Genomic DNA, 16,250 nt, shown 5'->3' with positions numbered 1-16,250 from the left:
ACCAAAAAGTACCACTACGCAAACGAAACCTGCCTCACCAAAGTTATGTGAAAGGGGGCATATCGCAGATGAACCACTTCGGGGAGCCTGGGTACTTTGAAATATTCGAATGAAGATTGAAATTCAATACTGAAGCTGTTTTACTATGAAAACACAGAAGGGGTTGTAATAACTATGCAATTTCTTATAGTTGGCGAAAAAAATACTTATGCATGCTTGTTACGAGACCTTGTAAATGAATGTACTTTTTTAAAAAAAAACTATTCCACGTGCGCCAGATCTCTAAAATTTAACTCAAATAAGGGTAAAGGGTTCTTAAGTAAATGCTTGGATTCATGTTTTGTTGATTGATGACATTATACAAGAACCGCCAAGCCCTTGGTTAGCGTAAAGCAGTGGTACTAGGTACCAGTGCCTTTCCTGTTGGTTTATTAAACAGAAATTTAGCGGTGGAAAGGTGAACTGTACCTTACCTTTTTTTTTCATAACTGAAAACAAGAAGTCTACAAACTTGCCGTTTGCAGGTAAAAGATGAACAATGGTCGGCATGTCACGGGAACAAAAAAAGAACTTCAGGGGCGATTTCATATTTCACTGGGCTATGTATTGCGAAATATAAAACATCAACAACCAGCCCCATTCCACGCCCTTAAAAGGGGTGATGCTCGTCGAAAACACTTTTTCGTAATACTATATCTATGGCATTAAAGGGACACTGAAGTGATATGTAAACATTGCGGGATTACTTGCGCAAATTGTAGTCTGGAGCCCCCAGGCCATGTTTCGACCACCTTGGGCGCGTTTACGCGATTTTATTTAGTAGAAAAATTAATTCGAAAATGCTGTCCTCCTCTCTTTACGCTCGCCCATTTTCTGCGGCGTTTTCGTGTGACGTCAGGAGGGGATAAGCTGGCAATTGGCTGCGCGACTGCACGGCTCCCCGGCCTTCAGACAGAGTCAGTCGGCCCAGCGTTTCGTCTGCCGGCCGCCGACGGGTCTTCGCAATTCGTTCGCTCAGTTGAAACGAAGCCAGGACACGTTTGTGAATGGTAGAATTTGCCTTTCTTTACTTGGTTAGTTTGTACACTGTATCTAGCTCCAAGTCAAGGTTGCTTCACACAAGCGCTGCGCAAGCGCACATGCGACGCTTCGCTGACTGGTATGCCAGTAGGAAAATATAACGCCTCTTGAAGGCAGGAGGAGAGTCAGCGAAGTCAATATAGGTACTAAGGAAATAAAATCAACTGATATTTTTACCGTACAGCGTAAAACTAGGGTGCGGGAAGCACTTTTTTGCGCTGGGCGAACCAGCACAGCGGTCAGCAGCACGACTACGCATCTGCGAACGCTTTTCCGTCTACGAAATGCAATTGCTAGACGTGAGCTATTGTGGAAACTCGGGCGACGCTTACTGCACGAGCGCAATACAACAAATAGTCACCTAAGCTGCTTGAAATGACAAAACTAAACAAAAGTGTAAACTGGTTGTACAATATATACCCTATATTACCTGTGCCAGCGGAGCCCGCTTCGTGGCCGAGCGGTCTGAGTTGCTAGGTGTGCCACCGCAAGTATTTTGCAAGTCACGAGTTCGAATCCCCGCGGGTACGTGCTTTTTTTTTGTAAGTTAACTATTTCGTTTTCCGCCGATGTTTTCTATATTGAGTTCACCTTTTTTTGGGCCGCAACGTTCATGGCTCCACGAACTAGTTCACAAAACGCGCGCAGGCTGGCACTGGCGCGCTAGCGAGTTCTCGTTGGCGTGCTGTTGCCATAAGCACCGACTGCTTGCAGGCAGTGGGCACAGGCCAGAATGAACAGACCCTTGGCCTGGTGCGAACACGCTTTTTACGACACAGGCATGAGGGAGGCAAGCTCCAAATATGGGGGAAAAGCGCATGACATTTGGGCGTCTGCGGGTACGCGGAGGGCGTTCATGCACTGCGTAGGTTTCGGCTTGGAATGCTGCGTAGGTTTGGAATGCTACGATTACAATCCGTCCTAGGAGGCTTATCTTTATGCGTTTTTACAGCTGACAACATGGCAGAAGCGCGGTACGATGATTACTGAGTTATTGAGAATGCCCATCCAACAACGCCAACGGTTGTGTTTTACAGAACCGAAACCGAAACCGAAACTTGTTTGGTTGCTCACCTTGGGCATCGTCCAATCACGGTGCCCGCTCCTCCTAACGTCACAGCTTTAGTTAGTGCGGCCGCCGCAAACCGCGCACGGTAGTTTTTCTTCTTTCGCGCTTTGTAAAATAATTACCGATTTGTCAACCGAATAAACGATGAAAAGTGTGCTAATTTGAGCCAGTCTACGCAGTGCAAGCAAAAACGGGAGCTTGACAAATTCACTTCAGTGTCCCTTTAAACCTTGGTCAAAGATAAAGATTTTAATGGTGATTCCGAATATTTTCTTAGTTTCTCTTTGGCTTGATTAGTTTTTGTGTGAGACATGCCACGGCAATAAAAATAGCACTTAATGCCTAAACAGCTATTCGCTAGTCATGCAACATTGCGATCAGCAATAGAAAAAATATGCTAAAATGCCTCTGAGAAGTTTTATTATAGCAATCTTTTGGGACATCTGTTTTGTAATCATTGCAAATTAAAAGACGCAGCATTTTCACCAACCCTTAGTTGTGTCATTTCCTCACAGAATTAGATTTTTTTACAAGTTGCTGACACCCCGAGCAGCCGGCCGTAATTCCAAGAGCATCAGTTCCACGAACTCAGCGACAAATTTAAAGCGAAGCTCTCAGATTCTCACTGATAATGTTGCTAGCCCACCCAAAACGCACTGCAGGAAAGCCAACTTTCTGGAGCGATGATGACGTCCGTGGGTGAAGTGAACAAAAATGAAAACGCTTCCCCTGGTAGAAATCGAACCTGGGTCCCTCGCGTTGTGATGCGGACGTCTATTTGATTGCGCGAGTAAGGCACGGTCGACGCAGTTTGGATTTGGAAAGAGGTGGGGACGTGCAAACTTAGACTGAAAAATACCCCCCCCCCCCCCCCCCCCCTCACATTTAACGACGGCGATGGCTGAACGCTTTTGAAGGCATGGTATGCACGTATTAGTAAAGCACGAGAGAACGAAATCTCAGTGCAGTGAACCGTCCCGATAACAAATACCCTATGTGCATTTGTGAAGCAGGTCCGTGCGCTTCTGGGTTGCTTCGTTTGTGTTTAACTTTATTTTGGAAATTTTCGAGTTCCCACATCGTTGTCGTTTCGACAGAGGGGTAGTTGATTTTTTAGCTATGTAACCATGAATGAATGATTTTTGTAGATACAAGCCTATACTCCGGTCGTAAGTCTTCACGTAAATGTAAATAAACCTTCATAACCATCATCACAATCAGTATATTACGTCAATAGCAGGACGAAAGACTCTCCCATACATTTCACACGGTTGAATGTGTCACTTATCTCCCAAGGTTTCAAAGACTGGCCGTAGACGCTGTTACGTGGCTTGCTCTGGTTTAAACAGCCCTTTGAAACGTTAGAAATAGGGCTCCAGGAATGTTAAAATGGGAGGAGAAACTTGGAAGACGCCTAATCTTCACCTCTAAGCGTAGAACACGATGCCTTTATTGTATTCGCGGATGAGGACCATTCGGTAGTTTTCCCGTCACAGTAATCCGACAGCGCATTCACCACACGTGTTTGAAGAGTCAGCGCACAGAATGGCATATTGCACCCTAGCTCTGAGCTCAACGTATCCCCGAGGAGCGTCTGCGAACGGTGTCCGCTCTGGGGCCTGGGCTCCAACGCCATATGTTGGAGCAGTACCTCAGGATCCCGGGGTTTTCGGCATGCACCACAAGGTGGTTTTGGGTATTTTTGTTCACTGGCGAAACTGCCGACGTAACCGACTTTTATGCGCCACGGGGCTCTTAATTATCCGCGTTACAAAGGGTAGCTTAAGTAAGTAAAGTTAACACGGGTTTCGGAAGCGTCACACAGAGCAGGTCTGTCTGGCTTGGCGCTGCTGATAGTCGTCCTGGAAAGTGGCAGTGACGAGGACTTGTGCTTCAGAAACACATTTTGATGCGGATTCAGTTATAAACCCTTCCATGCTTTAGGCACTCCACGGGTCGAAACAACGGAAAATGTTTTGGGAGCTTTTCGCATTGCCTGCCAGCCTACGAAACCTTCATCAAAAGAGAAAGGGTATTCTACGAAACGGGAGAGGTCATTTCGATGGAGTGTTCAGCGAAGCGACCGCGATGAAATAGATGTGCCTGTCATAAAACTGACTTCGAAAAAATCACCTTCCACTACTTCTCATGTACTCGTACACTGCAATAGTGACCGGAAAACGTTTAGAGAAAATGTGACGGGTGACCGGCATGCTCATCCTATACGATTGCGACTGCAAGAAAACTTGCAAAAAATGGAACAAACGTGCATGTCATCCCAAAGAACCTCACAGTAAAACCCATGTTATTAGAGCAAGCTTCTCGGTTTAAACTAGGAAAAAAACAGTATTCTCCAGCTAAGAAATGTCTTCTACACGTAGTGTCACGCATTTTATACAGAAGCCCGGGCCACCAGAAGCAACGTCGCATTGAACTGACGAGAGCATTGTGTTTCCAGCCGAATAAAATGCACCGCTCTCATCCTGGCGATGATGGAAGAGGGAAGCACAAAGAGGCAGAGGGAAGCACAAAGGCATTCCTGCGCTGTGCGACGACCAACAGGACCAATCAGGTGCTAAACCCTGTGCACTTCTGCCTGCCTTGCCATACGAGGTTATAGCTCAAAGGAGCACTTTTGTGCCTTCTCAAAGAACAGCATTGCTTTTATGGCGATACCACGAACGTAGCGACAATTTTGACTAAAGCTAGGGCCCGTAAAGATGAAGTGAGCCCATCTTGGTCGGGTGCTCTTTGAAAGGAGGTCGGCGAGTTAGAGATAAGAACCCGGAGGATGACTCAACGAAGGACAGCCGTTAGATGGACATCACCATGGCCCAGGTTCGATTCCCGGTCGACGCAAGTCTGTTTTCTTCGGCTCCTCGGCTATTATACCGAGTTTTATTGCCGGCCCACGTGCGTGCTTTTTCTGGCTTCACGGCTGTTAAGGCGAAAACCTTATACGTCTAAATGGAAGATTGCGCCCGAACGACCTCCACGTCGACACGGCTGACGGAAAAACCCAAATGAGCAATGGTTGGCCAGAAGCGAGCCAAAGCATGCCAGGCATGCATAAGGTATGAATAATATTTAGCGGAGTAATGAATGATTGCTTAATGCTTGATCGCGATTATTGGTAGCTTGGAATTGTGGTGGATCAAATTAGATAGGATAGAATATTGATTAGTGATATATTAATAACCACCAACGTGAGTTCCAACACACTTCCAACACACGGTTGATCAGCGGAGCTGTAACTTTCGGCTGTTGCTCACGCGCGTGGTTCTCCTTGTGGTAAATTAAAGTCTTTCCCATCATGCGTTGCGTTATTGTGGTATTTTTTTCATTCCCGTTTCGGCTCGGGGCATGGCTGACCCTAAGCTGCCTGTCTTTCACCGCCTGCCGCCCCTGCCAGCCGTTAAACCTTGATGTGTACTGCACGCAGTAGGTCGCATGTGCACGTCTCTGCTGAGATAGAGAGAAGCTCGGCTACACCCTCTACCCTTGCAACTCCTCTCGAACCTGGTTTCTTTGTGTTTGCTTATCGAATGTGCCGGAGGAGGTTTCTGCGCACACAGGACCACCAAATGTTGCTTTCCCCTCGCCATATAAAGCTTCACTTTAAAGTAAAAGCTCGTAAAAAGTACTCACAGTCTTCGAAACGAGCGTTAGAATTTGTGCTTTGCGCAGCGAAGCTACAACAAGGTGACAATAGGCTTGGTAGTGGAAAGCTACGAAATACTATTGACTGCAAGAGTTTCAATAATGAGGGCCCCAATTTTTCAACCCGGGCGTTGCCGCTTTTTTTTTTTTTTGCCTGCTTTACAAAAACGATCGGTACTGCCAGCGTCAAGACCGTGCCCTTGTGCTCAGCTGCAAGCGCCATAGCCACTGCGCTTCCGCTGGATTTATTGATTGTGTGGTTTAACGCGCCGAAACACCACATGGCCTGTGAGACGCGCTGTAGTGGAGGGCTCCGGATTAATTTTGACCACCTGGGGATCTGTAGCGTGCGCCGAAATCTCGACACAGGAGCGTTTCCGGTTCTCGCCTCCGTCTGAACGGCAGCCACCGCTTTTGCCATTCAACCCGCGCTCTTGGGCGCAGCCGCACAACGCCTTAGCCACTGAGCCTCCGCGTCAGATCGAATAATAAAGGACATCAAGATTTGAGTATAGATAAGTTATGCCCGTTATTTTTTTAGAGCAACCAGCAGTTGTAACACTTAAGGAACTCGAAGTAACTGTTTTGCCGTGTTCCTGTTTTTAGTTATAAATGATACACTAAAACCGAACCTTTGTGATTTTTAGGGATAGCACAGTAGCTCATAGCCGCAATCTCAACGTAGCCTAGCCTAACTCACCTTAGGGTGGGGAGCCAGTGGGCTGGCTGCTTCATTATCAGAACATGGGGTAACAGCGCTCGTAACAGAACGTATACGAAGGTGACACAACTCAACTGCTTAGAACCATTCTCCGGTTTAGCACGCTAACTTTCAATAAACGGCTGGAGTGCATTACACCACTCCCGTTCATTACATATTTTGCTATCTACTCTTATGCCTCAGCCGCCGCAGATATCCTTCCCCTCACCCTCGCCTTAGTCGTCTCGAAGCCACTACCCTCCGAAGGCTACAAACTAACTCTTACCCCCACCGTACACTCCTCCACAAAATATACCCTACCCAATACTACACGACCTGTGCCTACTGCCCATCCCCTGGCACCCTATACCACCTGGTATGGGAATGCGAGCAATCCCCGTCTTTATCTCCAATCCCCAACCCTACTTACGAGCAGTGGGTGGACCGGCTGACCAGCTCAGACCTTGAGGCGCAACAAGAAGTCGTCGCTAGAGTCCGGGAAGCCAGCCAGGACCAGGGCATCCAGGACTAAGGATGCCCACCACAGGGCTGGTGCCCCTGCCATCTAGCACCAAATTTGCTCGTTTTTATTAAACGTTTATTTCTCTCTCTCTCTCTCTTATGCAATCTGTGCGTTTACAAAGCACTTGATATGTATGATGAAGTTATTTTGGATTTTTTGGGGTACGTTTCTTGTTCTCAGGAAAGGGGGGGGGGGGGGGAGGAGCGTCAACCAGTTGGGGAAACTACGAGAAACACAAGGACGGCAAACAGCAGAATCTAAACCAACCACTTCGACTTTTAAAGGATGCAGTCTAATTATTTTTTCCACTTTTGAAAGTATGATAAACAAAGATGTTCATCAGCTTCCACTAAGGCAGTGTCATGACAACATATTTTGCTGAATTTCATGCTGGTGCTGGCAAAAAATTCAATTCGCGTTTACGAGCAAAAGTGTAGAAAGAAACGAATATAAAATAAAGAACCTAAGCTAGCAAAATAATTGGTTTTTTATAGCGCCATTTTCCAACTGGTCATTTAAACCACGGGAAAATTGTACACAAACTAATGCAAATAGATGTTTTAAAAAATAGATACGGAGGAGGGAAAAAAATGACATAATGCGGACGCTTTCGTGCACCGCTTAATTGTTATGAGGCCAACTGAAGACGTGTTGTCAAGGTATAATTATTAGCCTCTCGTTGAACCATTGGGAAATACCTCTATTTACTGCTGTGCACTTATGTAAAAGTAATAAGTAGTGGTAGACAAAAAGAAGCAAAGAAGAATGATGCTGACTTTTCATGAACATTTTTTTTCTTACCTGTTGCCGCTTCTCGGCAGCTAGGCACCTGCTTTTGAAGGAACCACTAAGTTGAGTGTATAGGGTTAAACCTATCGGTTCCACTTATATTATCTATTAGGGCAGCAAATCTGAGGTACACAAAAAGGAATGTTTAAAATTGCATTCAAGTTTACCTATCCGCTGTTAATCGTTTGAATAGCTAACGGTTGCGTATTTATGGATAATTGGGATTTCAGTCATAGCCAACATTAATTTCACGGCCTTATTCTTTCAGGAAATAAATTTGTATTTTAAAGTCCTATCGAATTACAATAATTAATTTAGCCCAGGCCAACTCTCCCCCTTGTGGGTAGTGCCAAAACTTTGACGGCGTCATAATCGTCATCATGTGAGACTCTCCCCGTTAAGAGAGAGAGAAAACATTTTTATTGAGCTTGATGTGGCTCGGGGGGCGGTTGTGGCCGCTGGCTTGTGCCGGGCGGCGACATCGGCAGCTCTGGTGAACAAGGAGCTTTCTACCTCTATATCTGAGCTCCCTAGCGTCTCCTCCCACTGCTCATCACAGGAAATTAGGAGAAAGGGATCTTTCGGGCACCCCCAGATGTGGGGAAGGGTAGCGAGAGCGCCACATGCAAGGCATTCTGGGGAAGGGTACAATGAAGGGTGTATTCGGTGAAGTATAGCGGGATTAGGGAACGTGTTCGTCTGAAGGAGACGCCACGTGTGTTCTTCCGAAATAGTAAGGTTGGCGTGAGCTGGGGGGCTACCTACGGCGGTCGAGGCGGTAATGAGCGTTTATTTCTTTGTACGTAAGGAGTCTATCTCTGGCGGATCTGGCCCCGTGATAGGGCTCGAGGCTGGCTCCGGCTCGGGTTGTGAGCCCTCGAGCCGTATTGTGGGCAGCCTCATTACCAGCGAGGCCAGCGTGCGCCGGAGTCCAGACAATTTCTACCGGGGAACGTCCTGCTTACATTCACCTCTATCATTTACGGAAGCCAAAATTCTCTGATTCGTGTAAATGCGAGGTAACGCTCAAATCATTATCATCATCATTTTATCTACTCATATCTGTTGAGACTTGGTCTGCTCAATGTACTTTCTGCAAAGCTCAGGAAACCATGGAACACTTGCTGCTCCTAAATTGCCGCAGCTCTTCCTCGATATGACCCACACACCTTGCAAATACTTTTATTCGGCTTAATCTCCTGTTATTTAGTACAGTTCACCTTTTCCTGGGTGCTTCATTCATGGGAGTTTGCCACGGAGATGTTTTCCTCCCCTTTCATTCCTTTGTTGCGGCGACAGGTTGGTTGCCCCGCAAGATAGCTCTTTCTGTATCGATCATTTTTTTGCTCGATTGTTCCAAGATTTCCAAGACTTCCAAGAGGATTCCAAGACTTTTATTCTGACTTGATTTTCTTTTTAAAATAAAGCTGCCCCCCCCCCCCCCCGCCCAAACTTTACACACAGGTTCTTTGTCAATCCCCCACGTGGGTGTGTGCTATAATTCGAGGTTACCAACGAACCAAGTTTTCACTCTTTAATTGCGGATACCATTCCTTGTGTATTCCTTCCTTTCGTGTAATTTCTTGTGGGCCGTCGTACCCGTCACTACAATATTCAGGGAAAACCCCCTCACCTCCAGCGGTGGTCCTGTGGACCCCCGCCGCCCCCCTCCCCCCCTCGATGTCCTTTAGGCCTTCCTCCGCGAACCGGGAGCGAACGTGTATTGTAAAACGCACTAATTTGTGGAGGAAGTACATATCGCCTTAAACAAAACCCCCACTCGTTTATTCCACTGGGCGCCGTTGACGTAGCCACGCCGTAGCCCCCGGGTGGCAGGTAACCCAAAACAGTCGCATCTAGAAAATCCCAAAAATACACCTCGTTAAGTGCCCTCTTCCTGGCCAATCCCTCTGAGTGGGTGTGGGCCACAGCTCTGGCACCAAATCAGACCATGTTCTCCCCCTTAGTGCGACGGTTTACAAAGAAAACCTTTTTGTTCCTCATCTGTCTCCTATCTGTCTACAAAGTCATCGTGTTAGAAGTGCGCTTTCTTAGACCCGTGCTAAGGAACATGACGCTGCATTCCAAGGGACACCTCCTGGAGACATTGGGCTGTTCCATGCCGCTGTACGACCCCCACCACTGGACCATCAAGAGGGCGTTCATCAACGACGCACCGTACCAAAACGCCTGCGCCTCCCGCACACCCACGGTCCTCATCCAAAAACTGGACCGAGTAATTCTGGACACAAGGGCTCTGAGACGCGGCTACAATGTTTCCGAGCAAGAATTCAGCTGCCAATACCGCGAAGTGTTTCGAGACATCCACGCAACCGTTCCTGACGCCACCATTTCGTTCGGACAGGCAACGCCCCTCCACTTTAATAGGACATTGAACGGGGAGTTTGTGGAGGTATCGTGCCAGGCTAGCGGGAAGCCTCTTTTCACTGAACATTTCCTTATCCCTCGGCGACGCCACCCAGTCGACTTGAGACAACGCCAAGTTCCTCGACAAAACAGCGCCTCATTGAGCGTCCTCATTCTGGGCATTGACTCGACGTCGCGTATGAACTTCCACCGTCACATGGAGGAGACACGTAGGTACCTAGCCGAGGAACTGAACGCCTTCGAGTTTGTTGGCTTGAACAAGGTCGGCGACAGTTCCTTCCCCAACCTGATGCCTTTGCTAACTGGCCTGTCCGCCGCTGAGGCCGAGAGTCTGTACACGCGGCTGGGCTCGTTCGACGATTTCCCGTTAATCTGGACTCCGTACAGGCGAAAAGGTTACAGGACGCTCTACCTCGAAGAGATGCCGCACTACAGCCTGTTCACGTACCCGAACTTTACCGGATTCCTGAGTGCCCCACCGGCTGACTACTATCCCGTCCCTGTTCTACGGCTGCTGGACGGAAACGGCGATGATAGATACTGCGCCGGCTCTCGCTTGAAGACGGCAGTGTTCATCGATTACCTAAAGGACGTGCTAAAGTATAACCGCGGCAGATCAATGTTCTCCTTCGTATGGCTGTCCGACCTGACGCACAATCACATGAAGGGACTAAAGATACTGGATGCAATGCTCGCGTCCTTCCTTCGGGAACTTTACACTGCCGGCGTCTTAAACGATACGGCGCTTCTGTTCCTGAGCGACCACGGTCCCCGCATCGGTCCTTACAGGATGGCCGAGATCGGTCGCTACGAAGACAAGAATCCTTTCTGTTTTTTGGCGCTGCCAGAACGATTTCTAGCGGCCCACCCGAAAGCTGCCACTCAACTGCAGGTCAACCAGCGTCGCCTGATCACCCATTACGATCTCCACGCGACGCTGCTCTCCCTGTCCGGCCTGCCCAATCTCCATTCTTTGCCTACCGACAAGGGCCTAAACTTGTTCGGTAGAATCCCGTCGGAGAGGACCTGCGCGGACGCGTTTATTGGACTCGAGTTCTGCGCATGCCTGGACGCAAGGGACAAGCTTGACAGTTCCAAGGTGTCCCTGTCGTTCAGCCGCTACGCCGTCGCCTACATAAATGCCCTCGCGCGGTTAAACTTCCCGGGAAAGTGCGTCAACTGGGAGCTTGACGCCGTCAATGAGGCGTCTGTCCTTGGTGGTCGGGTGGCGGGAAAAGTCGTGCTCCGAGTCGTGATCACCACGGTGCCGGTGGCGCACTTCGAGGTTTACGGTGTCCTGCTCAACGAGTCCTCGTGGGAGAAGCGAGTGGACTTGGTGCAGCGGCTGGACAGATACAGCAACCAGACGAAGTGCTTGCCGAACAGCAGGTTGCAGAAGATTTGCATGTGCCGGGAGGAGCTGCAGAAAGCGTGATCGGCACTCTGGTTTTCTTTTTGGCGTATACCCCGGATGAAGAGAATATTCGTTTCTATTTAGCGGACTGCACGCTGGCATTTTTTTTATAACTTTAGAGTTAATAAATACAGAACAAATGGTCGAACTGCGTAGTGCAAACATGGGTCTAAAAACAAACGCACACATTGCTGTTCATAGATTAATATCCGGCTTGCTGCCCTTCATAGCTGCTTCGTTCAGCCGATATCGAGCCAATCAGTCCACTGTCGCTTGTACATTCAAATCACCAAGATACGCTGAACTGTAAATGCTTGTGAGACACAACGCAGAAAAAATATCTGAGAAAACAGGAAATCGGGCCAGGTGGTTCGAGCTTAACCGTACGAGGCGGGAAGTTGGCGAAGTTGATATCGAGCATAAGACTTGATTCCAGCGTAACTGGATAATGTAAAACTTTGGGCAAGTTGGTATCGAGCATTGAGTCAATATTACTGTAGCTTAACCGGACGGAGGCAGAAAGTTGTGCTAGTTGGTGCAAACAGTGCCGTTCTGCTGCGTTCCATACACTGCCCGGCACCCTATAGCTGACATGTTTTCACGTCGCTCTGCTGGCATTTCCTACTGGGCGTTACATCATCCGAAGGGCAGCGGAATGCTATACAGTGGTGCTCATTATATTGCCTCTCGCAGCTATCACTCTCGACTTAACCCGCCGCTGTTTGGCTCGTAGAAACTATACGCGCGATCAGAAACGCGTGTTGTTGCTCTCTTTACGGCATCCTTTAGCGATAAAACGCATTGATGGCTTGCTCGTGACATCCCTACCGCTTTTTTTGGGCACTGCTCAGAGCTTTATCAACCCTGTTCAAGATATCAGCAGCAGATAATGGTACCGATTTCCATCGCGCTCGCATGTACTAACTAGGCAGCTACAGTGTCCTCATTAAAAAGTATCATGAAGCGACGAGAAAACATACGTAAAGCATATAGGAACTCACCCTGCTTCTGAGGCTGTTTTTTTCTTTATTGATTTAGGGTTTAACGCGCCGATGCAACGAAGGTGATGAGGCGCGCCGTAGTGGAGGGCTTTGGATTTATTTCGACCAACTGGGGATCTCTAACGTGCACCGAAATCTCGTACACATCGGCGTTTTTGCTTTTCGTCTCCATCAGAAAAGCGGCCTCCGCGGCCGGAAATCGAACCCGTGTTGTTGTGCTCAGCAACACTTATGCTGCGTTCCAATTCGCAGACAGCTTGGTAGACAGTTTACGAAGCAGTCTAACTAGACGTCTAAAAGAATGAAATTGGAATGGCGCCTCGGTCGCAAACGCAACACCAGCGCAGACGACCAGCAGACGACAGCGTCGTAGCAGACATGTTGAGATGAGCAAGCCGCAAGTTTTGTAACTAAGATTACCGTTGTTATTACAAACGTTACGTAATTTAAAAACTAGGCAAAGTCACCTTCATGACTAGTAACTTTTACTAAATATTTAAATAAAGGAACAAGTGCTTTTGGTTCAACATAAAAACGCAAAAAGGTGGCGCTGGCGTCGCTTTTCAGTTTAGACAGGAAGGTAGCCTGCATCGTTGCTGACTTCGATGCTGTCTCCTCGAAGCAGTCTTCGTTGACTGCTTCGTTCGAATTGGAACGGGGCTTAACATGGCGTACTGTCCGCGAAGACGGCAACGAAGCTGTCTAAACGGTAAATTGGAACGCACTGAGTCACCACGGCGGGTGAAAGCGAAAAAGAGATGCAACCACAGTGTATAAAAAAAATTGCTTTGAATTCTTTCGTGCCAAAAGAAAAAGAAAACGTAGGCGAAGAAAAAGCCTTAAATGCGTTCTAGCAATAAAGCAGTTGTTAATGATAATGGCCAAATTCTGCCTTGAAAGCACGTAGAAAGACTCCCGTAAAACGAGAATTTTTTTGTCCTTTAAGCTCGAGCATAATCAACGCTGGGTCCCTGGTCAATCCCCGTGGTAGGCACGTACCAACCAGTTCAAGGCAACCACCACCACCATCATCAATTGGAACAAAAAAAAAATTGGCCGCGTATCTGCTTCTTTCGTTGCAAATGTCGTCAAAAGACGATAGTCTTTATTGACTTTTGCCAAGTAAATGCCTCCCTTCGCTTTCCCGCTCACCTCTCATGTTGTTCCTCTTGCGTTGCGCTAGTCCCAAGGTAAAGGCGCCAAAGGTTTGCTTAAATCATTTTAAATTTCCCGCGTTCCACTGCTCCAAACCGGGTGTCTCGATGCCATGGTCGTACGGCGAAGACGCGCGTGAATCAAGGCGCCCTACTTCAACGTTTATAGAACCGCGTTTCCCTACTCCACGTGCGTTGCAAGCAGAACGTGGAACCTACCTAGTGGAACCTTTCGTAACTGTTGCCGGTTGATTTCTTAAAATGGCGCCAGAAGCTGTAGTGGCGCGGGCGACAGCAGGCGACGGCGGAGTGAATTCTTTTTCTGCAGTTGATGAAGTATTTAATTTCGCAAAAGTCAAGCATGTTTGATTTTTTCATAAAGGAACACTGCAAATATCACTTCTGTATTGATTTTTTGTCTCATATTTGCGTAATGTCTTGTTCTTATTCGACAATGTTGACAAGTATGAACATTACACCGGACATAGACGGGTAGATTTAGCTGTGACTATATAAGACTATTGCGCAGGCATTGTTTTGTTTTGGCCGGGTGGCTGAATCGAGTCACAGACAGACAAACGGACAGACATACAGACAGACCAACATATCTGGGTTTAAGTAGCCCAAGAAAGACTATCGTCTTTAAAACTCCCACAGCTGGTTAAACTGCAATATATGACTATCTACCTTTGGCCATGGGGCCATCTAGCCACATTTAGCTGGTTTAGAAGTGCTTGGCCCCGAATGTATACAGACCATCAGCTATAAAGGTTTCCCTAGCTAGGCGGAAGTGGTACAGGGCTCCGAGACTCCAGTTTGTTAAAGAAAGGTTTTCGTGCCTAAAGCAGTAATTTTCGCAACAGCAAAAGCTCAATAAATTGGTAGTAACACGATCCATTGCGTGATACTTATATACTTACGACCTACATACATCAATGAAAAGAGGTTGTCTGATTATAATGTTGATGACCTGGTTATTGAAGCGTATTTCTTGAATAAGCGCAGTTACTGATTCTACGGAACATATAATTGTAAGTTCGTTGAAAGCTGCCAACAAAGCGTTGTTAAAATCACTATAAAGTCCCAAGGAGAACAACCAACGACTAACCCGGTTCGTTACCATGTATATATAAAATTTTAATGTAGCTGCGGTAAGTACAAAAAGAAAAAAGATGCGTCGGCCGGGAATCGAACCCGGGTCAACTGCTTGGAAGGCAGCTATGCTAACCACTATACCACCGACGCCGACGGTCAAGGACAGTTTCGCAGCGCAACTCGTCGGATACATCAAAGGCCGGCGGTCCGCTCTTGCGACGGCGCCGTATATGCGTGGAGAAGTGAAAAACAGGTCAACGCGCACGCATGGAGGAAAATAAGAGCCGCACGCGCGTGGTGTGCGAAGGCGACCAGCTGTGCGTTGGGTCAGTTCTGTTGCTTCCGGACGTAGTGTTCCGACGTTATTCTCCGGCTCTCGTTGAGAACTTCGCCCACGCTGGCCCGTCTACCCTGACTTTGGACCCTGTGCTGTGAGCTCCCAGTTGCGTGAGGCCACCGAGAAGGATTTCGCTCACTCCGGGCAATATACCCGCCTGCTTGTTCCCTGCTCATCAAGCTCGGCTCGTCGACGGTGACTTCGCATTTGTTCCCTGCTGCAACAAGGCCGCTGCTGCTCGCGAACACCACCGAGCATTGTTTCCCGCACGTTGCAGGATACCACCTACAGTGTTTGAAGTGTGTTTGAAGTGCTTGAAGTGTGAAGCCTACCGCACCTTACTCACGCCGCCGATGGAAGTCGGCAAATCGGGCATCCTCTGCCTACCGTTTCCCCCTAACGAATGCCTACGTTTATTTAGTATTTTTATTTGAAATTTTAGAATTACGTTATATTGTATATCTGTTTCCGGTTATAGTTTCTTTTTTTATAGTGTTGTCATATAATTTATAAAATTATTTATTTCTGTTTAATTCTTGGCTTCCCTAGAGCTTCGATGAGACTGCTGTCCTCAAAAGAGACACAGGTTCTTTCACGCTACTTTATGTTACTGCTTTTCGTAATAAAATACTTATTATAACAACCACCAGCTGTGATAAAACCAGACTTTAGGTACCTTATTGACAGCTACCACATTAGGCCGGGGAACTTTAACGAAGAGGGGAGTAGGGCAGGGCACACTCCACCGACCGCTTTTATTTTATTGCCACGTGATCTAAATGAGCCAGGTTGGGTCTGAAATGTTTATCCTTAAGTCTCGCTGTATATGCGTGGCAGCATAACGTGCAGATGATAAAAAATACTGCATAAGCAAACACCACACGTACAACTAGCGTTAAAAGTTTTGGGGGCGCCATTTCCAAAATTGAAGTCAATTTCTCTGTGGACAGATGAAATTGCCTCCACAAGCAAATCATCCCACTTCGAGCATCTTTACCACGCGAATAGCGGGAGCTTGGCCAGGCGCCAGAGAAGTCCAC

At 47.5% G+C, this 16,250-nt stretch overlaps 1 protein-coding gene and 1 non-coding gene across 2 annotated transcripts; one reads left to right on the top strand and one right to left on the bottom strand.

The window, feature by feature from the left end:
* Positions 1-9,892: 9,892 nt before the first annotated feature.
* Positions 9,893-11,644, top strand: LOC144143203 (uncharacterized). Its single transcript, XM_077674995.1, has one exon. The coding sequence runs from the start codon at positions 9,893-9,895 to the stop codon at positions 11,642-11,644; it is 1,752 nt and encodes a 583-aa protein (XP_077531121.1).
* Positions 11,645-14,951: 3,307 nt separating this feature from the next.
* Positions 14,952-15,023, bottom strand: Trnag-ucc (transfer RNA glycine (anticodon UCC)). The gene has a single exon. It is a non-coding gene; the product is annotated as a tRNA-Gly (tRNA).
* Between the last annotated feature and the right edge of the window lie 1,227 nt (positions 15,024-16,250).

The sequence above is a fragment of the Haemaphysalis longicornis genome, unplaced genomic scaffold (genome assembly GCF_048455015.1).
Source record: "Haemaphysalis longicornis isolate Haplotype H1 unplaced genomic scaffold, Haemaphysalis longicornis Haplotype H1 scaffold_6, whole genome shotgun sequence".
In the NCBI taxonomy this organism is placed as follows: Eukaryota; Metazoa; Arthropoda; class Arachnida; order Ixodida; family Ixodidae; genus Haemaphysalis; species Haemaphysalis longicornis.
This window is presented reverse-complemented; position numbering and strand designations above follow the sequence as displayed.